The sequence below is a fragment of the Taeniopygia guttata genome, chromosome 37 (assembly GCF_048771995.1).
Source record: "Taeniopygia guttata chromosome 37, bTaeGut7.mat, whole genome shotgun sequence".
NCBI lineage: Eukaryota > Metazoa > Chordata > Aves > Passeriformes > Estrildidae > Taeniopygia > Taeniopygia guttata.
In genome coordinates, this window is record NC_133062.1 from 3920510 (window position 1) to 3944865 (window position 24356).

Genomic DNA, 24356 nt, shown 5'->3' on the forward strand with positions numbered 1-24356 from the left:
GGGCTCCCCAGCCAATCGCGGCGCGCCCCGTGCCAAATCACCCAATCACCGCGCGGCTCCCCTCAGCAGCGCCCGCCTCCCCGCGCCGCTGCAGCCAATCAGAGGGAGCCGGGAGCGGGCTCGGGCGGGCCCTGCGGGCGGCGCTGCCCAGAGCGGGGAAGGCGCGGGGAGAGGCGGAGCTGCGGGAGCTGCTGGGGCGGCACCGCTGGGGAGGGGGGTCCGCACAGGGGCTGGGGCTGGGGGGCTGGGGGGGCTGGGGAGGGGTCCTGGGGGGATCGGGGCCTTTGGGGAGGGATCCGGGGGAGTTTCGGGAGGGGTCTGGGGGGGTCCTGAGGGGGAGTTTGGAGAGCGGTTTGGGGGGTCCTGGGGCGTCCTAGGAGTTTTTGGAGGTTTTGGGGAGGGGCTTTGGGGGGTCTGGAAGGGTTCTGGGAGAGGGTCTTGGGGGGGGGGGTTGGGTTTTTTTGGGAGAGGTCCTAGGGAGATCCGGGGAGGGGCTGCGGCGTCCCGGGTTGGTTTTGGGGAGGGGTCTGGAGGGTCCTGGAAGGGTCCTGGGTGGGGTCTTGGGAAGGGTCTGGGGGGGGTCTCAGGGGACATCCTGGGCTGAGCTCGATTGGGGTCTGGGGGCTCTCAGGGGGTCCTGGGCCAACCCTGGGGGGACTCTGGGAGGGTTTGTGGTTCCTGGAGGGGATTCTGGGGAGATTTGGGGGTCTCGGGGGGTGCCAGGCCCATCCTGAACCGGGGTCTGGAGGTTTTGGGAGGAGGGGGAACAATAGGGGTTTCCCCCCTCCCCCATTTTTGGGGATCTCCCATGGTGCCCCCTCCCCAAAAAGCTCCGAGGGCTCCTGAAGTGGCTCAGGTTCCACCGGCCGGTGCCCCCTGACCCAGGACAGCCCCCAGTGAGTCTGCGGGGCTCCGGGGGGATTTTGAGAGGATTTTCGGGGGGCTTCTTTGGGCTTTGGGGAATTTTCTTAGGAGTTAAGGGAAAATTATTGGGGTTTTTGGGGAGAATTATTGGGTTTTGGTGGGGTTGTGTGGATTTAGCGAGATTTGGATTTTGGGGGATTTTATTGTCGTTTTGGAAAGAGTAGTTTTTTGGGGGTTTATTGAACATTTTGGGAGTTTTTTTTTTAATTTTGGTGGGTTCCACTGAGATTTTGTGAGATTCTCTAGGGTTTTGGAGGCTCTTCTTGTGATTTTAGGGGATTTTGGGGGTTTTTAGTGGAATTTTGGGGGGCCTCGGTTGGTCTGAGGGGGCTTTGGGGTTCTCCTGGGGGTGGGAGAGGGCTGAGAGACAACAAAATCTCCTTTAAACCCCTGAAAGTCCCAATAAAACCCATGAAATCACAATTAAATCTCACAAAATCCCATTAGAATACACTAAAATCCCAGTAAAAGCCCAGCAAATCCCAGTTAAACCCCACAAATCAACCCAAAAAATGACGCCAAAACCACAAGAAGCCCCACAAAATCCTCCCAAGAGCCAAAGAAATCCTGGCAACACCCAAAAAAATCCCACAACATCCCACCAAAAATCCACAAAAAAACCCAAAGATTCTGAAAAAAAAACAGATCCCCAGAGAATCTCACTAAATACCACCAGAATTCCAATAAACCCCAAATCCCCCAAAAATTCCAGTAAAACCCCCAAAATTCCAGAGAATCTCACAAAATCCCAGTAAAATCTTCCAAAATTCACAAGAAAACACAAAAGTCTTCAATTAATACACCCCCTCAGAAAGCACCAATAAAACCCCTGAAAATCCAAACCCCCCAATATCCACAAAACACCCAAAATTCCCCAACTCCTCCCAAACCCAGTAATTCTCTCCAAAAACCCCAACAGTTCCCCATAACTCCCAACACAATCCCCAAAGCCAAAAAAGCCCCAAATGCCCTGAGCCCTCCCTGGTCCCTCCCGGTCGCGGCCAAAACTCCCCGGAGCGAACGCGGAGGTCCCGGAGCGATCCCGGAGCGATCCCGGGCTCGGCCTCGGGCTCGGCCCCTCGGGGGATTTTGGGCCAAACTGGGCAGATTTAGGGCGGCTTTCAGATCCCTTGTGGGAATTCCGAGCCTTTTTGCGTGGATTTTTGGCCCCTTTGGCTGATTTTAGGCCGGATCTGATGGGGTTTAGGGGGGATTTCAGATCCCTTTGGATGATTTTAGGTTCATTTGGGTGAATCTTAATCCTGTGTGGGTGATTTTAGGTCCCTTTTTTTGGTGATTTTGGGCCCTTTTGGGTGTATTTTTGCTTCTTTGGGCAATTTTAGGTGGAACCAAGCCTTTTTAGGGTGATATTAGATCTTCTTGTGTTGTTTTCAGGCACTTTTGGGTGATTTTAGGTACTATTGGGTGATTTTAGGCCAAACCAGGTACTTTCAGGGTGGATTTTAGGTGTATTTGAGAGATTTAAGGGTGATTTTAAGACATTTCTTCTGGGTCTTAAAACATTTGGGGCAGGTTTAGGCACCTTTGGTTGGATTTTAGACCCCTTTAGTAACTTTTAACCCCATTTGGCTGATTTTAGGCCAAACCATGTGGATTTAGAGTGGATTTTGATGCTCTTTGGATGCTTTTAGGACCATGGCAAGGACAGAGACTCAGACCCTGCAGACCCTGAGTGCAGTTCTGGCCTGGTTGAGGTGGATTCTCGCCAGGTGATTGTTTGCAGGTGTGTTTGCTGTGCTGCCACGCTGCACGGCTCCTGGCAGGGCTTGGCAAGGAGCGGCGTGCTCTGTACACTTCACCTGCTGCACGATCCCCACTCACCACAACAGGGTTAATGAGGGGTTAATTTCCCCACCTCTCAGCTTTGGTGATCCCCCATGGAAGATCCCTCATCTGCCTCATGACCACCTTCAAGGACAGAGATTGAGGCCCCCTCCCATGGGCTGAGACTGAGACCCTTAAAATTCTAACACAGGGCGCTGGCCTGACAGAAGCGGGATGTCTGCCAAGTGTTCCCTCAGGTGTGATCGCTGGACCAAGACTGGTTTCCCATGGCAACGAGTCCTGAAACAATGGGTCCTGCTCGCTGCCGGGACTGGTTTGTCCAGTTGTGAACTGCACTGTCTGCGCTTGTTCTCAGCTTATTCTCCACTGCCCTGTACCTGCTCCCTCAACTATAAAAGACCCCTGAATTAACCAAAGACTTTGAGATTCTCCCCGATGTGACAATACAGATCTGTTGGCTGGACCACGAGGATTTCGTCTCTCTGTTGGTAGCTATTTCCCTTCACCCACCTTCTCTGTCTCTCTATCCTTCATCTCCTTCCTAACCCTTCTATCCCATCTTCTGAGGGCATCAATAAAAGGTGCATTGGCTTTGACTGATACGGAAAGTCCCCCTGCTGTGTATCCTTTGCACTCTGAGATGGGTAAAATGAAACATCAGGACCCCCACTTGTACCAGCGGATCGTGGCAGCCCAGCACCCTAAATGGGGAGAGCCAAGAGGGGGGAGCTTTCGGGATTGCTGGGACTCCCGGCAGCCTGGGCAGGGCGGGCAGCGAGGAGAAGGGGGACCCCCAATCTAAGCGTGACCACAGCAGCTGGGACAGGGGGGAGCCCTGAACAGCAAAGGGGAGGCAGCAGGGACGGGGAACTCCTGGGAGGCTTTTTCAGGGCTGGATCTCGGTGCTTGGGAGGTTTTTATGGAGCCCAGGTGGCCAGGGACTTCTAGGGATGGACTGGGACAGAGGGACCCTCAAACTCAGCATACTCATCCCTTGTTTTTTCCCAAACCAGGATTTCCCATTCCCAGCCCCTGGGAGGCTGTGAGGAAGAAGAAGATGTCCCAGGACATCCAGGCAGGTGAGGAGGAAGTCAGTGCCCCTTTCCCCCTCTCTCCTGCTCCGTCTCCCAGCCCAGCACGGCCCCCGGCTGCAGGGCAACCCCGCTGCCGGTGCCCTCCTGCCGGGGACGCACTGGGGGCATCTCCTTGTCCTTCCCTGTGGCACGGAGGCAAATCCCATCCTCTCCCTGTCCTTCCTACCCCAGAGCAGGAGCTGAGGATGGAGACTAGGGAGGACAAATCCCCATGGCAGAACCTCGTGGAAGAGGCTGTTTTGAGCGGCTCCACAGCACCGGAATCCAACAGGGAGGAAAAGCCCTGGAGATCCCAGAGGAGGAGGGGCTGCAAACCCAGCCCAGGGTGCTCTGAGGAGAAAAGACCCAGCCTGTGCCAGGAAGGTGGGCAGAGCTTCAGCCAGAGCTTGGAGCTGGTGGTCCCTGAGAAGCTTCAGAATGGGGAGAAGCCCTACAAGTGCTTGGAGTGTGGGAAGAGCTTCAGGAAGAGCTCCCACCTGATCAGGCATCAGATGATCCACACTGGGGAATGGCCCTACGAGTGTGGGGAGTGTGGGAAGGGCTTCAGCTGCAGCTCTGCCCTTGTCACCCACCAACGCATCCACACCAGGGAGAGGCCCTATGAGTGTCCCGAGTGTCAGAAGAGGTTTCAGACCAGCTCAAATCTCCTCCGGCACCAGCGGATTCACACGGATGAGAGGCCCTTCCGCTGCCCTGACTGCGGGAAGGGCTTCAAGGAAAACTCCACCCTCATCACCCACCGGTGCATCCACACTGGGGAGAGGCCCTATGAGTGTGTGAAATGTGGGATGAGCTTCAGCCAGAGATCCAACCTGATCCACCACCAGATGATCCACACTGGGGAACGGCCATACAAATGTGGGGAATGTGGGAAGGGCTTCAGCCGAAGGTCCCAACTGATTACCCACCAAATGATCCACACTGGGGAGAGGCCCTATGAATGTCCCGAGTGTAAGAAGAGGTTTCAGGCCAGATCAAATCTCCTCCTGCACTGGCGGATCCACACTGGGGAGAGGCCCTACGAGTGTCCCCAGTGTGGGAAGAGCTTCTCCAGGAGCTCTCACTTGACCAAACACCAACGGAGGCACCGGTAAGGGAAGCCCTGTGAATGCCCCGACTGCAGGAAGAGCTTCGTGTCCTGCTCCAACTCCATCCCCCATGGGAGGACCCATGTTGGTCAGAACCCTGATGACCCACATTCCCTGTGATCCCTGCTGAGAAGACACCTGGCTGGTGGTCTCCACATCCTCCTGGATCCCCATAGACATCTGGATGAACACGGCAGGAACATCCATCGGGACTCTGATCACCATTGAAAATTAATTGGGAAGAGCTGTTTCTTTGACTTCACAGCACGAAAATATCTCACCTGCTGTGTCATTTTTTCTTCTTATGGCATCAAGCAACAATGAATGATCTTGGAGATCTTTTCCTACCTGAATAATTTCCATATTTATCCCATCAAAACACCTAGAATTAGGGTAAAAATAAAGAAATTAAACAAAGAGATCTAAAGCTGAATCTAAGTCTGTCCCAGTTCCCACCCTGGGTATGATCTCCCCATCCAGGGTACCCCTCACAAAGCGCCCAAATCACTGCTGAAGTGCCCAGGTTGATCCTGGCTGTGGATTTTCCTGTCCACCAACCTCTCCTGGTGTAAGAGGCCATCTGAAGACCCTCACTCATTTGTCTGCCAATTGCCACGAGAAGGAAAGTCCCCCCAGCCCCCTCCCCCCCCCCCGCCCCCCACTGCAGTTCTGGCTTGGAAGAGGCAACAGTGCAGGTGGAGCCACTGCACTGTCATGCCAGCTGTTCCCAAGGAGGCCCAGCAAGGACTTGGCAAGGAGTTGACAAGGACTTGGAAATGACCCAGCATGGACCCAGCACAGGGCGGCCTGCTGCAATTCCTGCTTCACTCTCCACTTTCAAGCCGAATGAACTGTTGGGGTGACCCTGGTGGTCTCTCACTGCAGACCCCTCACCTGCCTCCTTACCACCGTGACAGACAGAGATTGAGAACCCTCTCCCCAAGGACTGAGACCCCGACCACAGAGAGTGGCGGGAGAATGACATGACCTGTTCTTCTCCAGGAGCTTCAGTGGACTTATTCTTCATTGTATTTGTTCAGCCTGGATGATTTTCAGTAGATTTGCCTGTTCCCCCCACAGCAATTTCAACAGACTCTCATTGCTCTGCATGTTCCCCCCTTTCCCTCTGTGGACTATAACTGGACCCCTGGGCTGGGCAGGACTTTGCAGACTCTTCCCAGCACAACAAGACGGATCCCCATGGTCCGGACCAGTGAGGATCTGGCCTGTGTTGGCAGCTATTCCCATCCCCCTCTCCTCTCTCTCCCTCTCTATTCTTCTTATTTCTTTTCTGGCCCCACTATGGCATTTATTGTTCAGGCCCCTAATAAAGGTGCATCTGTTGTGATTAAACTGATAATCCCCTGCTGTTTGTCTTTTGCACTTTGGGATCAGTTAATGAACCATCACGACACCCGCTACAAGTGGATCGTGACACAAGGCAAGCAAGGAGAGTGCAGCAGTCAAAGCCCTTTCTCACCTGCACACCAAACCGGCTGGTGCACTGGTTCTGGCCCTGCTCTCTGCTACCCCCACTTGTTAAGATGTTAGATGGGGTCCCACGGACGGATTTGGGTGAATATATGCGAGAGATCTCTGTTGGTTGCTCTTGGGGGATGAGGTTTATTCGGGATGGAGAGAGGCCCTGCCTCGAGCTGCCAGACACAGCACGTGGCTGGGCCTAAGGTGATGGGGGAGGGGAGAGACAAAGAGGGGAGCAGGGACTCCTGGAGGAAGCTCCAGGAGGAGAGGGGAAGATCCAAGAGAGCGTCCGGCCCCTCGGAGACCCCTTATCAGGGGGGTTCAAGGTGGGCTGGAACAGGACCTGGGCCAATGGGGTCACAGACACCTGATGGTTCAGGGGAGGGTTACAGGTGTGGGGTGAACCATACATTCTGGGGGGTAAGATGGAACAGTCCATTTGGACCCCTCTGAAGGTGAGGGGTTTTGTCCAGCCAGCAGGGGGGATTATATTGATCCTTGCTGTACTATTGTGGTTCTTAATCATATTTATCTACCCTTCCCAACACCCAGTCACGGGTGTTTTTGTCGGGTTGGCTGCCCCCGCCCGGCCCCAGTCCTGCCCAGAGTGATGGGCAAAGGCTACCAGCAGGGCTGGAAGCTGGCTCCCCACCCACACCTGCTCAAAAGCAACTCGACTGAAGACTCAGTCTTGTGTCTGGCAGCAAAAGGGAGAATCCCTGCTGGCACACCCAGCTTGGGCTGTGAGATGTTGCGCCTTGAGATGCCGGGACTGGGAGCACAGCCCTGCGTGGGCTCACCTGCAAAGTGAGCGTGGGCTGTGTCCTGCAGGTAGGTGCCACAGCCAAAGTCAATCAATTTAGCCTGGCCAGTGGCCAGGTCGAGCAGGGTGTTCCCTGGTTTGATGTCCCTGTGCAGGACCCCGCAGCTGGTGCAGCGCCGCACGGCCTCCAGCACCTGCGGAGCAGCCCCCGCGCCTCCTCCTCGGACAGGAACCCCCTTGCCCGAATAAAATGGTACAGGTCATGAGACCACTCTGGGCACTCCAGCACCATCAAGATGTTACTGTGGAGCTCCCGTCTCTCCAGCATCTGGACAACACCAGGGGAGTGTCCCTCTGTGTTTGGGGCAGCTCCTTCTCCAAGGAAAGCAGGTGGGAGATGGAGCCAAGGAGCTGAAACCCGCAGGTGCAGCCTGGGCTGGAGGGAGCTCAGATTTGCACAAGGCTGCTCTGAGTGCCAGGGCTTGGATGGGGGAAATGGTGGGGTGGGGGCAGGGACAGAGTCCGATGGATTGTCAGCCATAAAGGGTCTTGATTTTCATATCTATTCAAACTGCATGAGGAAGCACTTGGATTCAGTATCAACTGGAGATTTCATACATCAATTTATTAGGAGTAAAAAAAACTAAACAGGACCTGAAGAAATCTTTTCTCACTGTCCTTTTAAATATAGTGTAATCAACCACAAGAGATTTGAAAACTTAAATGATTCCCAGGGCTTGGCTTGTTAAGGTATTCTGAATTTTAATGAGCCCTGGGGCACTGAATTCCTGCACTGAGGAGCTGAAGGCTGAAGAAGCCTCTGGAGCAGTAAAATTCAGCAGCAGCCTCCAAGTTGCTGAGGATGTCAGCAGCCCCCACTGAGGCCATCCCTGCCCAGAGACCCTGGGGGAATGGGCAGACAAGGAGAGCGTCCCTGGGGCTGGGGCAGCAGAACTCAGAGGCACCAGCGGCTCCAGCTGGGAAATGGAGTGTAGGATGGGGCTGTGAAAGCCCTGCCTGGGCTGTGCCCAGCAGGACACAGAAGCCCTGACCCCCATTCCCCAAACAACTCTCTCAAGGAGACATTTATGAGGAATTACAATTATTTGTGTCCTCTGAATTGGATGCACTGGAGAAATACCAACAAGAGATTCTCAGGAGCTCAAAACAATAAAACATCCTTTCTGGCAACATAGAAGATAAGAGAAACTTTGGGAAAAGGTTTAATAGGTATTAAATCAACAAAAAATATTTCTCAAAGCATTAATCCTTGGATGTAGGGAGTTTTGGAGGTGGAATCCCAGTTTTGGCCATGACAGGATGAATGATTTTTTCCTATAGGAAAGAGAAGTGCAAGTCCAAGTGTTCTGGAAGAAGATGAGAGGTGCGCACCCTTAGGCCAAGCCAGCCAGACCTGTCTCTCCTGGTACCTTTCGTCTAGGGGCTGTCCTTGGACACAGGGCATTTTGGAGGTGGAATCTCAATTTTGGCTGTGGGTTCCTGGATAGGAAGAATTATTTACATTTGGAAGAAAAGCACAGAGCCCCGGTGTTTCAGAGGCACATGAATGCCAGCCCTCAGGAAGCCAAGGCCAGCCAGACTTGTCAGTCCTGGCAGCTTCTGTCTGGGAGCTATCCTTGGATATAGGGAATTCTGGAGGCAGATCCTCAGTTTTGGCCATGGGTGCCTGGTGGAGATGGATGGTTTTTTTCTCATAAGAAAGAAAAGCACACGGTCCCAGTGTTTCAAAGGCAGATAAGAGGTGACCCTTGGGTGGTCAAGGAAGCCAGAGCTGTTTCTCCTGGCAGATTTCATCTGGGAACAATCCTTTTACATAAGGAAATTTGGAGAAGAAATTCCAGTTTTGGCCCTGTTTCCCTGGAAGAGAAGGACAGTTCTCTCCCATGGGAAGGAAAGCCCAGAGCCCCAGTGCTTCAGGGGCAGATGAGAAGCAGCCCTCAACATGCCAAGGTGGTCAGGTGGTCCCCAGGAGGCCCAGCCAGCCAGACCTGTTCCATGTTCCCTTGGTGTCGGAATCTGTGGGTATTGGTGATTCCGAGATTGTAGAAAATCTCTGTCTTTCTGCCCCGTTGCCAAAGAAGAAGCCATAATTCGTCTGTGCTGTTTTCAAGGTTGTTTATTCTTGCTTATCTATAACATGTTCTGCTGCCCTGCCGCAGGTCTGTCCTGCAGGGCAGTGTGCGCGGCTCTGCCCTCAGTGGGATGGTACAAACATTATATACCAGAAACTACGTGTGCTATATTTACAATAATGTGCCAATATCTATCATCTACGTTGAACAGTGTGTTCCCAGCCTAAACCAATAGAAAAATGCCAACACTACAGTGAGACATGGAGGGCATGAAGAAGGAGGAAAAGGACAAGACATACCCAATTCCTCCATCTTGTCCCCTCTGAACCCCTAATCTAGAAATCTAAAATTTTACTTTTGCACCCGTGTCACACTTAATTATTACTCTTATCAAACGCTCAAAGCTTGTAATTCATCCTGTAAGATTGAAAACTCCTCTCCATGGACAGAGATCACAGACAGTGTCTCTCGGGGCTCTGTACAGGGGGGTTCCTGACCCCTGCCAGGGTCCCAGACCTGCCAGGGCAGCCAGAGGGAAGCCCTGGATTCCCACAACTTGGTTCCATGGACCCCACAGTGTCACAATGGTCTCCTTGGCTCCATGAGGCCCTGGAGTGTCACAATGTTCCCCTTGCTTCTGCAGTGTCACAATGGCCCCGTGCTTCCATGAGGCCTTGCAATGTCACAATGGTTTCGTGGTTCCACAAAGCCCTGATGTGTCACAATGGCCCCTGGGCTCCGTGTGCCCTCACTGTGTCACAGCGGCTCCTCTGTGACACTGCGGCTGCACAAGGTCACCATGGACCCTTGGTTCCTTGGGGTCTCTGAGTTCACAATGGTCTCCTTGATTCCATGAGGCAGCACAGTGTCACCCTGGCCCCTTGGTTCCATGAGGATCTGGAGTGTCACACAGGTTTGTGACATTTGTCCTTGCTGCCCCTCACATCCCCCTGCCCCACAAACAGCCCCGAGCCACCCATGAGGGACAGGCCCTGCTGTGCCAGGCTGGGCTCAGGGCTTGGCCTTTCTGCTTCCCCCAGCCAGCCCAGGCCTTGCTCAGCATTGCAGTTCCCTGCTCTGAGCCTTGGGCTCCCTGCAATCCTGGCCTCAAGGATCTGCTCTCACCAGTCCCTGGGGAGCCTTTGGCAGTCCCTGCCCCCATTGGGGCCCAGGGATGCTCCAAGGGACTTAGAGTTTTGCTCCTGACTCCTTGAGCAGCTTCTTCAGCCTTCTCTCAGTGCCTGAGGGTTCTGGACTCAGTCCCAAATCAACCGTGGGGATCATCAAAATACAGAAAGCCCTCACGGGTGCTTTGTCTTCATTAAATTGTTTTCAGCTCTCCAGGACTTGTGTAGCTGATTGTAGTCAGTTTGGAGTTCTTGTAAGGAGGAAGATTTCCAAGTGCACCTCATGACCTTTTTTTCTTTAATCAAGTGAGTATTCTCTTATTTTCCAGTTCAGAGAAGAGCTGATAGAAGCATTCCCCAGGTGATCTAGATGCTGAAGGTCTCCTTAGGAGGTCTGGGCATGTAGAAGAATGAGTCCCCTGAGGGCTGACCCTGTTTGGACAAGCTGCTCCTCACCCCCAGCCTCACCATGTCTGACATCACCCACCCAGCACTGACATCCCTGTGCCCTGCAGCAGAACCTTGTCCCTGAGCTCTGCAGCTCCATGTCCCAGCCCATTGCACCGTGTCCCACCTGCTCTCCTCGGGGCTCTGCCTGCACGCAGGCCTGGGAGAGGTTTTCCTGTTGGGGAAGAAAGAATGGAAAAGCCTGAGCAGGTTTCCTAAACAACAAACCCCACTCAGGAGCCACCTGCTCAGTACAGGCTGCCTGGAATGGTGTCACCTTTCTACAAGGAACAGTGTGACCAGAAATGATCTCTGGAAGCAGAATTCTCTGAGTCTCCCAGCTGAATTCTCTGTCCCACTCCTTTCCCTGGATCTCTGTTTCAGATGGAAGCTGCTGGTGCCATCCTCACCTTTAACCTCCCTCTGGAATGCAAACAGGTGTTCCCAGGTGTGTTCAGCAGGATTTGCTCAATATTTCTATAAATCTTTTGTGTCCCCCATGGAATGAAGGGGCCATTTTGGCACTGAGGGGGTGATGTGGAAGCAAGGAGTCAATTGTGACCCTGGGGTCCCACGTAACCAAGGGGCCATGGTGACACAGCAGGGCCACGTGGATCCAGTGGTCCATTGTGACACTGTGGATCCAAGGAGACTATGGAGACACCCCCAGAACCTCATGGAACCAAGGAGTCCATGGTGACCCAGCGGGGCTGCATGGAGCCAATGGTCCATGGTGACACTGCCCATCCAAGGAGGCCATTTGGACACTGCGGAAGCTCATGGAGCCAGGTGGCCATTGTGACACCGAAGAACTTCATGACACCAAATATCCATGGGGACATAGCAGGGCATCATGGAACCCAGGAACGGCTGTTGGCAGTGCGGAAACTCCTGGAATCAGGGGCTGTTGTGGCACTGCAGAACCAACACAGCTGCTGCACCTTGTCCCCTGCCCTGCACAGCTCCTTGGGAGGCACGGCAGGAGCAGCACCCTGGGAGCCTTGGGAATGCCCTCTGGGATCCATGGCACACACTCCCAGGGGCTGGAATTCCAGTTCCCAGCCAGGAAAAGATGTTCCTGCCCTTGAAGGCAAAGTCCTTATGGAAGAGCCAAAAGCCAAGTGGAGAAAGATCCTACAGTGACATTTCACTGCCAGCCTTCCTAACTTCACCCATGGTTGTCGTAGCTCCTGCACTGGGAATTAAATCAGGGCAGGGCCTTTGGTGGGAGCTGCCCTGGGTCAAGGGAGACACAGAGAGAGAAACAGAGCAGGCAAAGGAAGGCAGGAGAGAAAGGAGGTGTTTTGGTTTGGAATGACAGGTGTCTGCTAAGGAAGGCAGGAGCCTCTCCTGAAATGGAAACATGTAGACTCTTTCTTTCTGAATTGTTAAAAATTTGAAATTAAAGGGGCCTCTCTAGTAAAAATATGGGAGCAAGAATAGCAGTTTTTTATTAGGGAAGAAAATAAAAAGATAAAATTAACAATGCAGTAAACGGAAACAACACTGAGAGAGTCAGAATACAACCTGACACCCTGTTGGACAGGGTGTTGGCCACAGTCCAATTGGAATGGTGGCTGCAGTCCTCCTGCAGTGTCAGGTGTGGTTCTGTTGGAGAAGTGATCCTGTAGAAAAGGGTGTCTTCTTCTGAAGAGGAAGAGGCAGATGTTCCTCTGAGAAATCCAGCCCAGAGAAAGCTGTGTTGGTGGGCCAGAATCTCAAGATTAGATGCAGGTAGGAATGCTTGGCTCCTCCCTCTGGGCAGAGCATCTCACAATGGGATGTTACAGTTCTTATCAGTCATGCAGTGACATTCAATGGTTCATTATCAGCAGATGTCTCCCCTGAGGGAGGATTGATTGTGGAAGAGATAAGGAAAAACTGCCCACTTAGCACAGGACAACTGCCAAACAGATGGCAAATAGAACACATCTTGCTTTTCAGTCTGGGGCAGGAGGTCACAAACAAAATCAGCTGAGAAGGCGGCACTCTGAAAAGCAAACCAGAACTGACAGAAAATGAATGGGACAGAAATCAAGAATTCTGGAAGTTTTATTTACTATCAAAATACATCACAACCACCCAGACCCACACAATCCTGATCCCACAACTGCAAATTTGGATCTCACTTCTCCCAGTCTCGTTCCTACCCCATCTCACCCCAGAGACTGTGGAATCAAATAATTTTGCCATGGGACTGAGGTGGGAACCAGCCATTTTGAGGTGGGATTGAGCCATTTTGGGGTAAGATTGAGTGGTTTCAAGTGGGATTGAGTTATTTTGAGGTGACAGAGCAACCCACTTTGGATTTTGGAGTGCAAAGATATGGAGAATACTACCAGATATCTCCCAAGAACCCACAAATCCTCCAGGATATGTTCCCAAACCATAAATTCCACTTCAAATACCTCTTCAATGGTGGGACTTTTGCAATCTCTGGTAATACTCTTTTTAGTCATTTTTCAGGTGTTTTAAAATGATAAAGACAAATCAGAGGAAAATTAGGGCCAAACCAAAACCAGAGACCCCTTGAGCATCCCCTGAGCACTGAACAAAACAAACTCAGCAGAAATTAAACTTAACCCTCCATAAAATGCCTTGAGGAATATTTGCTCTTCCCACAAGTCACTTGTGATGGAAACACAAACAAATCCCAAAGATTAAAAAACCAACAACAGAAGCAATTCTGTGGCAATTCCAAATTTCATCAGTTCCAGCACAGCTCCAACTCAGATGCTGGCAGGTTCCAAAAAAAGAAACGTGGAAATTTGACCCAAAATAGATTATTAGAAGTAAGGGAAAGGTCTGTGTAGCTGTCACAAAGGCGACAGGAACCAAGAAAATAATGATTCTCCCCCCAAGCCTGTGAATTCAGGAGTTATTTGGGAATTTATCTACTTGAGCTGGGCTCCTTGTAGGACTTTAGTAGCCTCATGATCCTCACCGTGTGGTGAATGATCCTTGTCTGTCTCGCTGATATCATTTGGTCCCTTTCCTCCAGTGATTTTAACAGACTTTTCAAAGAAGGAAAACAAAATATTTTCTTTACACTGGCCACCCACAACAGCCATTTTCCTCATAAGTTCTCCCAAAAGTTGCTCAGAGGAAGCTGCATCCAAGTTTCCAAGAGTTCCTCCAGAAAGAGGCAGAACCTCCGCAGAGGAGGGAACCAGGCTGTTGTCAAAGGCACTTGGGGTCAGACAGCAGTGCCCTGAACTCACTGTGCAAAATAATGTCGCAATCTGGTTAATAAAATTTTTAGAGAGATGCCTCTGCCCCAATGAATGTGCTAACAAGACCAAATCCAAAGTGAATTTTATTGAGCAGTAAATGTGAGGTAGAGAGAGATGGAAAGAAAGTAAAAAATGAGGGAGAACAAGGGAGTGACAAGGACAGAGACCTCCCCTGGGGTGAGGCAAGTGTGCCATTGTCCCCTGTGTGCGTGGCCTTCCCAGGGTGGGGGTTTTACACCTGAGCCAGTTTGGGTAAGAGGGGTGGTGTTCACCCCCCACCCCGAGCAGGGATTGCCTCACTGTTTCAGGTTACAGTGTCAGATGTAACCAAAAGTGTTTCCAGTCACCATCTCCATAAACTGTTATCAACAGGTGGGGCAGTGCTCTTTATCTCTTCCATGGCTCAGCCCTGATAACGCCCTCCGGGGGCCATCTTCTGTTAATGGGCCATTGAGTGTCACTGCAGGACTGATAAAATTACATCATCCCATTGTGGGATGCTCCGCCCAGGGGGAGGAACCAAGCATTCCTGCCTGGATATAATCTCACCCTTGCAACATCACGACCACCTTGCCTACTGCATTCCCAGAGGACAAGAGCTCCATAACCACCACTGGACCTTCAGAGGAAGACCAGACCCTTCTACAGGATCACTGCTTTGACAGAATCACGTTCATCACTCCAGCCGAACTGCAGCCACCATTTCATCAGACTGCTACCACCACCCTGACCAACGGGGTGTCAGGGTATATCCTGACTCTGTCAGATTAAGCCAGTCTTTCTGTATCATTGCCTTGATCTTAATTTTCTTACTCAATTGTCATTCTGGTTTAGACTCTCTCCCTGGTTTGCCTTTCAACCAGTACAAAACTCGATGTGTTCATCCCTTGTTTTCCTCCCAAAACAGGATTTCCCGTACCCAAACGTTTGCCAGATGGAGGAGAAGGCTGCGAGGAAGAGGAAGGAGCCCTGGGACACTGAGGCAGGTGAGGAGGAAGTCAGTGCCCCTTTCCCCCTCTCTCCTGTTCCATCTCCCAGCCCAGCACAGCCCCCGGCTGCAGGACAGCCCCGCTGCCGACGCTCTCCTTACGGGGATGCACTGGGGGGATCTCCTTGCCCTTCCCTGTGACATGGAGGCAAATCCCATCCTCTCCTTGTCCTTCCTCCCCCAGAGCAGGACCTGAGGATGGAGAGCAGGGAGGACAAATCCACCCGGCAGAACATGGTGGAAGAGGCCATTTTGAGCGGCTACACAGTGCGGGAATCCAACAGGGAGGAGAAGCCTCGGCGATCCCGCATGAGGAGGGGCTGCAAACACAGATCACGGGGATCTGAGGAAGAAAGACCCACCGTGGGCTGGGGAGGCAGCCAGAGATCAAACCAGAGCTCAGACCTGGCAGTCCATGAACAGCATCGTGATGGAGAGAAGCCCTACAAGTGCTTGGAATGTGGGAAGAGCTTCAGGAGGAATTTCAACCTGATCCGCCACCAGATGATCCACACCGGGGAATGGCCCTACGAGTGTGGGGAGTGTGGGAAGGGCTTCAGCTGCAGCTCTGCCCTTGTAACCCACCAACGCATCCACACTGGGGAGAGGCCCTACGAGTGCGGAGAATGTGGGAAGAGCTTCAGCCAGAAGTCGCACTTGATTAGCCACCAGATCCTCCACACTGGGGAAAGGCCATACAAGTGTGAGCAATGTGGGAAGAGCTTCAGCCATAGGTCCAAACTGATCATCCACCAAATGATCCACACTGGGGAGAGGCCCTATGAGTGTCCTGAGTGTCCGAAGAGGTTTCGGACAAGTTCAGACCTACTCCTGCACCAGCGCATTCACACGGATGAGAGGCCCTTCCGCTGCCCTGACTGCAGGAAGGGCTTCAGGCACAACTCCACCCTTGTCAAGCATCAGCGCATCCACACCGGGGAGAGGCCCTACGAGTGTGGGGAATGTGGGAAGAGCTTCAGCTGGAGCTTAAGCCTGATCTGCCACCAGAGGACCCACACTGGGGAGAGGCCCTACGAGTGTCCCGAGTGTCAGAAGAGGTTTCAAACCAGCTCCCATCTCCTCTTGCACCAGCGGATTCACACAGAGGAGAGGCCCTTCTGCTGCCCTGATTGTGGAAAGGGCTTCAAGCGCAACTCCCACCTCATCATCCACCGGCGCATCCACACCGGGGAGAGGCCCTACGAGTGTCCCCATTGTGGGAAGAGCTTCTCCAGGCGTTCTGTCTTGACCAGACACCAACGGAGGCACCTGTAAGGGAAGCCCTGCAAGTGCCCCAGCTGCAGGAAGAGCTTTGTGCACTGCTCCAACTCCATCCCCCATGGGAGGACCCACATTGGTCAGAGCCCCAGTTACCCACATTCCCTATGATCCATGTTGGGAAGACACCTGGCTGGTTATCCTTTTGGTTTGGCCCTAATATTCTTCTGATCTATCTTAATTCCCTAAAACACCCAAATTAGAACTAAAGAGAAAGAAATTGAACAGAGATGTTTAACATCTCACAATTTAACAGCTAATTAAGGGTGAAATAATGGTTTGGGGACATATTATGTAAGACTTGTTCGTTCTTTGGGGATTTTGGGCAGTGTTCTTCATCTCTCAGCAATCCAAAGGTCCAGATGGATTGATCTGTCACCTCAAAACTACTCAGTCTAATTGAAAACAACTCAATCTTACCACAAAAAGTCTCAATCTCATCTAAAAATGGCTTGTTCCCACCTCAAAGAAACTCAATCCCTTCCCCAAATTACTCAATTCCTTAGCCTCTAGGGTGAGATGGGATTGGAAGGAGATTAGGAGAAATGGAAATCAGATTTGGAGGGGTGGGATTGGGATTGTGTGGAACTGGGTGGTTGGGATGTATTTTAGCAGCAAATAAAACTTTCAGATTTATTGATTTCTGTCCTATTCATTTTCAGTCAGTTCTAGTTTGTTTTCAGAGTTCCACCTTCTCAGCTGATTGTGTTTGTGTCCTCCTTTCTCTCCTGCTTCTCTTTGCCTGCTCTGTTTCTCTCTCAGTCCCTCCCTTGACCCAGGGCAGCTCTCACCAATGGCCTTGCCCTGATTTCATTCCCAATCCACCAGCTAGAACAACCACAGGTGAAGTTATGAAGGCTGGTAGTGAAATGTCACTGTAAGAGCTTGCTCCATTTGGCTTTTGGCTGTTACATAAGAGCTTTACCTTCAAGGGCAGGAACATCTTTTCCTGGCTGGGAACTGGAATTCCAGCCCCTGGGAGTGTGTGCCATGAATCCCAGAGGGGCATTCCCGAGGCTCCCGGGGTGCTGCTCCTGCCGTGCCTCCCAAGGAGCTGTGCAGGGCAGGGGACAAGGTGCAGCAGCTGTGTTGGTGCTGCAGTGCCACAACGGCCCCTGTTTCCAGGAGTTTCCGCACTGCCAACAGCGGTTCCTGGGTTCCATGATGCCCTGCTGTGTCCCCATGGATATTTGGTGTCATGAAGTTCTGCAGTGTCACAATGGCCACCTCACTCCATGAGCTTCTGCAGTGTCCAAATGGCCTCCTTGGATGGGCAGTGTCACCATGGACCATTGGCTCCATGCAGCCCCGCTGGGTCACCATGGACTCCTTGGTTCCATGAGGTTCTGGGGGTGTCTCCATGGTCTCCTTGGATCCACAGTGCCACAATGGACCACTGGATCCACGTGGCCCTGCGGTGTCACCATGGCCCCTTGGTTCCATGGGACCCCAGGGTCACAATTGACTCTTTGCTTCGTCATCCTGTGGGAGAGAACTGTCCTTCTTCTCCAGGGGCCTATGGCCAAAACTGGGATTCCTTCCCCAAATTTTCTTATATGCAAAGATTGTTCCCTGATGAAACTTGCCAACAGAAACAGGTCTAGCTGCCTTGGCCACCCAGGGGCCACCTCTCATCTGCCTTTCAGACACTGGGTCCATGTGCTTTTCTTGCTTAAAAAGCATCCATCTCAACCAGGCCCCCATGGCCAAAATTTGGGATCTGCCTCCCAAATTCCCTATATACAAGGATAGCTCCCAGAAAAATGATGCCAGGACAGAGACGTCTGGCTGGCTTAGGCCTCTGGTGGCCGCCATTTATCTGCCCCTAAAACACTGGTGTTCCGTCCTTTCCTTCCTTTGGAAAAGAACCGTCCTGCTCCTCCGTATGTCCTTGTCTGAAACTGGGATTCCAACTCTAAAGCTCAGTACACTGAAGGATTGCTCCCAGGCAAAATCTGCCAGTACCATCAAGCCTGGCTGGCCTTGGCCTCTGGTGGGTGCCCCTGCCACACTGGGGCTCGGTTCTTTCCTTCCCATGGAGATCACTGTGACACTGTGGGCACCTCATGGAACCAAGGGGATCATTGTGGCACCACTGGAGCCCATGGAACCAAGGGGCCATGGTGACACCGCGGGGCTTCATGGACCCAGAGACCATTATGGCTCTGTGGGGCCTGATGGAACCATGGAGACCATTCTGACCCTTCAGGGCCTGGTGTCACCGAGGGGGCATTGTGACACCTCAGGGCCTCCTGGAAGCAAGGGACCATTGGGACACTGATGGGCCCCATGGAAATGAGGGAACACGGAACAGGTCTGGCTGGCTTGGCCTGCCAGGGGCCACCTGACAGGTCTGGCTGATCTTGGGATGTCTTGGGCTGCCTCTCATCAGCTCCTGGAGCACTGGGGCTCAGTGCTGTGCTTTGTATGGAAAAGAACCGTCCTTCATTTCAGATGCCCATTGCCAAAACTGACAGTCTCCCTAAAAAATTTCCTATATTCAAGGGTATTTCCCTGAAAAAAATCGGGCAGCTTTGGCTGGCCTTGTCCTCTGGTGGTCAGCTTTTGTCTGCCCCTGAAACACTGGGGCTATATTCCTCCATTCCTACGGAAAAGAACTGGTCCTCATGTCCAGGAACCATGGCCAAAATTAGAATTGGCCACCGAGTCCTGCTGGGGTCACATAACCATCTGCAGCCCCGGGCAGATATTGACTCTGCCAGTGCTGCCATCCTCCCTCCAGCGAGAGAAAAGGACACAGGGCAGGCACACAGAGGAGCAACATGAAGACACCGAGGTCAGTGAAGAGGAAGTTGAGTCCCAGATGGGAGGGATGAGGAGATGCCTTGATGTTGGGGATTAAATACTCTGATAAAAATATGGAGAAGGATGTAATTGATACATCAGACTCTCTTTTTCCCTATTAGGCATTGAAAAGTATGGGGAGATGACTTGTTTCAGCAAAGCCTCCGCGCCAAAGTAAGCAAATGTTGAAGTAGCTGTGATCCCAGGAGAAGTTTGAATAGACAAAGAGAGCAGAGTGATGAGACCCTGTGCCCTCAGGGAGAGAAGAAGACCTCTGTTCCCAGAGATGAAGATGATTTCAGAAATAGATGAAGAGAACCTTTGCTCTTAAACAGCTCATCCTGAAACTAATACCACTTAAATTGACATGTCCCCTAAACACAGCTGTGGGAAAAATTGTGAAAAAATGGGAGAGACTTCACGATTTCGCTTTTTCCGAGTGGCTGCTATTAGTGGAAATTGAGAGCTACAAGAGAACTGTTTTCTTGTGGAGAAGTCTCCATAGCAAGATAGAGAGACTCCTCTCCCTGAGTGAACTAAAGAAGGACTATTCTAGAGGTGGTAAAGTGACAAATTGGTTTGTCCCTTTGCATAAAAAGTAAGTAAGAAAAGGTTGAATGGAGAGGGGAAGTGTTCTGAAAGTTTTCTTCTGATCCTTATTACTCTTTTTTTTACTTACTGTTAACAAACTCTTCTTTATACCCTTTTAAAGATTTGATCCCACTTTGCCTTTCTCCTAATCCTATCTCGCAGCAGGAAATTAGTAAGTATTTTATAGTGAGTGCACTGGTAATTAGCCAACACTGAACCCACCACACTAATTAATGCACTGTTTGAGAAAGCTCAAATTAGCGAACATAAACCACGACAGAAACTTCCTGATTAACTGCCCCAGACAAGAGGGAAATCAAGCCAGAGCCATGGTTTGTCAGGACTTGTTTGATCCTAATGAGCACCGTGGTGCATTTGAAACTGAGGCCTGGAACCTCGGGGCCTGAGAGGAGATGGCACAAACCTTTCCAGGAGTTAAAATCAAGGGCAAACAACCGAAAGGTCTCAATGCAATAATGGGTCCCACTGAGGTCCATCCCCAACACAGGCTCCTCATCGTGGAGGGGAGAATTGGAGGACAGGATCACACAAAAACCTCTCAGAGACTGAAAATGGCACAAAAACCTCTCAGTGTGGAAAGGAAAATCCAAAGTACCATACAAAAGTTGAGTATCTGAAAGCATTAATGAGCCCCACTGGGTGTCAGTACAAAGCTCTCAAGGGACTCGTTAAAGCAGATAATTGGGGCCATGATTGCACAAACCTCTCACAGAGTCTGGATCAAAAGGGAAACACCAAGTACTTTAAAAGAACTGAAGAACCTTGAAGCATTAATGAGCCCCGCTGAGTGTTGTTACAGACAAAGCCTCTCCAGGGACAAAGTAGAGCAGATAATTGGAGGCCAGGATTGCACAAAGCTCTCAGAGACTGCAAGGCAAAACCAAAGCCCAAAGTCCTTTGAAGAACCTGCAGTCCCTATGAGCATGAAGGAGCCCCCAGGGCCATTCCTGACCAAGGCTCCCCAGGGACTCCTTCCAGTAGATCCTTGAGGCCACTGGGATGTGGGCTAGGGGGGGATGCTGAGGGCAGGACCAGGGGGTGACAGTGCCCAGCCTGGCTGGGGCTGTGCCAGGAGGCCCCAGGGCCTCAGGACAAGGTGTCTCCTCCCAGCCCTTGGTGGCACAGACCCTGCTGTGCCCCAGGGCACCAAGACTTGGCTTCTCTTTGTCCCCACCTGTCATCAGTGCCTCCAGTTCTCTGCTCTGCCTGGGGCCTGGGGACACTTTCTCAGTCGTGTCCCTCAGTGGGACCCATTAAAAGTCCAAGAAACTTTGGAGTTGGATTCTGACTTGGAGTTCTGGAGAGGTTTCTGCAGCTCCCTCTCAGGGCCAGATGTTCAGGGCCTGAGCACAAAGCCCCAGAGGGTCATTAAAGTCCTTGTGCTGTGTCTGTGCTGCTGAGCTGGGCTGGGCTCCTGGCACAGAGGGTGATCCTGGTAACCAAGGAGAGCTTCAAAAGCACATTTCTCTTGCTGAGCAGCTCTTCTCCCAGCCCAGCAGGGCTGGGGCACTGCCTGCAGCCAGCCCGGGCACAGCACAGAGGCACAGAGAGCTTCAATCAGTCAGGGCTGGGAAGGGGCTGAGAAGTGCCTGGGGCAGAATCACTGCCAGCCCTTGGCACAGGAACCTCTGGCTGCAGGACAATGCAGCTGCCGCTCCTGGAGTGATCTCCTAAAGCTGGAACATCCCAATGCCCACAGACCCTGTGAGTGCATTCTCTGCTCATCTCCTGTGCAGAGCAGCCAGGGGTGCCCAGGGCTGTCCTGCAGAGCAGGGTCCTGCAGCCCAGGGCGCTGTGCTGGGCCAGGACTCTGCTGCCTGCCAGGGACAGCTCTCAGCCGGCCCTGGAGCTGCTCCCAGCGCTGGCCAGGAGCTGTGGGGGGAAGGAGCCACCCTGAGCAGGGCAGGTGCTGCTGCTGAGAGGGGCTGGGTGGGGCAGGGCTGCTCCCAGCTCCAGACCAGCCTGGGCACAGCTCCGGAGGGCACTTCCCAAAGAAGGTAAGCCTGCGATTGCTGTAAAGGTCTGGAGCTTCCCTGAGAGTGTTTTCAATTTCTGGCTTGGAGAAGGATGGGAAAGTTGGGGTGATGACAAAAAGTGTATTGCTTTTTAAACATTTTTCATATATGTAGCTCTGTAAATTTCTATTCTATAATTATAAATAGAGAATTGTTACATAACTCTATTAAACTCTTAATTAGCTCTATTAAACTACTATTATGTACTTATCTGACTGTAATCCTTAGCTGTCTCTACTATGTTTTCTTCCTATCTCTTAGATTTTGTAAATATAAGCTGACTGTCTAAATACATTCCTGAAATACTGTATAGTCTAATTATCAGGAAGAGGACCTACAAGAACACTTTGGTTTTTGACCAGAATCTGAGCAGTCATAAATAAGAGAGGGACAAAAAAGCCCTTGGACCTAGTCCAATGCGCTGAGCCAGGGGTGTGTAATTGGGGCAACTGAATCTCCTATTGGATATTCCTGTTAAATATCGTAATTAATTAACCCTAATAATTGTTGAAATCAGGGGCTGTATGTACCCCATCCCCACTGGGACACCTGGAAGCTTCCAATAAAGCTCTGGTTTTTACTTTACTCTTCTAACACTGTTGCAAGGGGTTTTTTTTCTCTTTTGATTATAGAAAACAGGGGGATGAGAGAAGCAGAAGAGGAATTGTAATCCCAGAACGACAGAACATTCTGAGTTGAAAGGGTCCCATGGGATCATCAAAGGGATGTTTGAACATTTACAGAGACTCCAGAACTGTGACTTTGGGTGGTCAGTCTCTCTGCTGGGAGCCTCCCAAAGGGCCTTCAGCCACTCCTCAGCCCTGGACAGCAGCAGCATCACCTCTGCAGGGCCCAGCAGGGCTCTCCTGAGCTGCCCTTGCCCAGCTGCACACAGAGCCTGCCCCAGCCAGGGCCCTGCACACAGGCAGGTTTCTGTAGGGCCGGGCCGAGGGCACACAGGGTGGGATGGGCTCTGTGAGCGCTGGCAGGGACAAGGCACCTCTCAGGAGGGAATGTCCAGGGCCAGGGAGGTGCTCAGGGAAGCAGAGGGGGCTGAACAGAGCAGTGCTGGGGGAACAAGCCCATCCAGCCCCTCACCTGCCCCCAGCCACAGGGAATCCTTTGCCTCTCACATCTCTCATTGGCAAACTCGGAATGCAGCAGAAATTCTGGGGATTTCTGACCTCAGTGGGCCAGGAATGGTTTGTGGGTACTAAAACAATTCCTAAAACCAACTCCTGCCATCTATTTCCTTTTGAAGTCTGAGTGCAGATGGTATCCAAGCCTTGCTGCAGTGATTCCCCTGACAAATCCTGAATATCCAGCCTTGTCCCTCTGCCACATGGCCACAAATCCAGGGAAGCAGGGCAGGTATGGCTCCTCGAGAGCCCCCACACTCAGGTCTGGCTGCTCCTGGCACACTCAGCCAGCACAGCTGGAGCGCAGGCAGGGACCTGGGTGAAGGTTTTCCCAGAGCAGGAACAAGGGAGGGTGAGTCCCAGCAGGACAGTCTGAAGGGAATGGCCCAGGTTTGGCTCCAAGCAGCCTCTCCTGACTTGTCCCTGTCCTTTCTCCATGAACAGGTGCCCATGTGCAGCCACAGCAAATGTCCAACAGCAGCTCCATCAGCCACTTCCTCCTGCTGGCACTGGCAGACACGCGGCAGCTGCAGCTCCTGCACTTCTGCCTCTTCCTGGGCATCTCCCTGGCTGCCCTCCTGGGCAACGGCCTCATCATCAGCGCCGTAGCCTGCGGCCACCACCTGCACACGCCCATGTTCTTCTTCCTGCTCAACCTGGCCCTCAGCGACCTGGGCTCCATCTGCACCACTGTCCCCAAAGCCATGCACAATTCCCTCTGGGACACCAGCACCATCTCCTACAAAGGATGTGCTGCTCAGCTCTTTTTCTTTATGTTCTTCATTGGAGCAGAGTATTTCCTCCTGACCATCATGTGCTACGACCGCTACGTGTCCATCTGCAAACCCCTGCACTACGGGACCCTCCTGGGCAGCAGAGCTTGTGCCCACATGGCAGCAGCTGCCTGGGCCAGTGCCTTTCTCAATGCTCTGCTGCTCACAGCCAATACATTTTCCCTGCCCCTGTGCCATGGCAATGCCCTGGGCCAGTTCTTCTGTGAAATCCCACAGATCCTCAAGCTCTCCTGCTCCAAATCCTACCTCAGGAAATTTGGGCTTCTTCTTATTAGTGTGTGTTTAGGATTTGGTTGTTTTGTGTTCATAGTTTTCTCCTATGTGCAGATCTTCAGGGCTGTGCTGAGGATCCCCTCTGAGCAGGGACAGCACAAAGCCTTTTCCACCTGCCTCCCTCACCTGGCCGTGGTCTCCTTGTTCCTCAGCACTATTATGTTTGCTCATCTGAAGCCTCCCTCGATGTCCTCCCCATCCCTGGATCTGGCCCTGTCAGTTCTGTACTCGGTGGTGCCTCCAGCCCTGAACCCCCTCATCTACAGCCTGAGGAACCAGGAGCTCAAGGCTGCAGTGTGGAGACTGATGATTGGATGGTTTCAGAAACATTGAACTGCTGGCAAATTTCTGCAAATCACTTGTAATAAAAGTAATTTTTGATACTTCTTGTTGGT

General features: G+C 52.1%; 1 protein-coding gene, 1 long non-coding RNA gene and 1 pseudogene across 2 annotated transcripts; all 3 read left to right on the top strand.

Annotated features, from left to right (window-relative positions):
- Nucleotides 1–24356, top strand: part of LOC116807532 (uncharacterized) — a 1256502-nt pseudogene that overhangs the window by 681137 nt on the left and 551009 nt on the right.
- On the top strand, nt 821–3332 carry LOC140681589 (uncharacterized). The gene is made up of 3 exons (XR_012052637.1): nt 821–896; nt 2577–2668; nt 2921–3332. It is a non-coding gene; the product is annotated as an uncharacterized lncRNA (long non-coding RNA).
- Nucleotides 23362–24294, top strand: LOC140681526 (olfactory receptor 14A16-like). The gene has a single exon (XM_072921417.1). It carries the CDS (start codon nt 23362–23364, stop codon nt 24292–24294), a length of 933 nt encoding a protein of 310 aa, XP_072777518.1.

Excerpts from the sequence above, each read along its gene's own strand:
- LOC140681526 (XM_072921417.1), top strand. The coding sequence starts at position 23,362 with ATGTCCAACAGCAGCTCCATCAGCCACTTCCTCCTGCTGGCACTGGCA.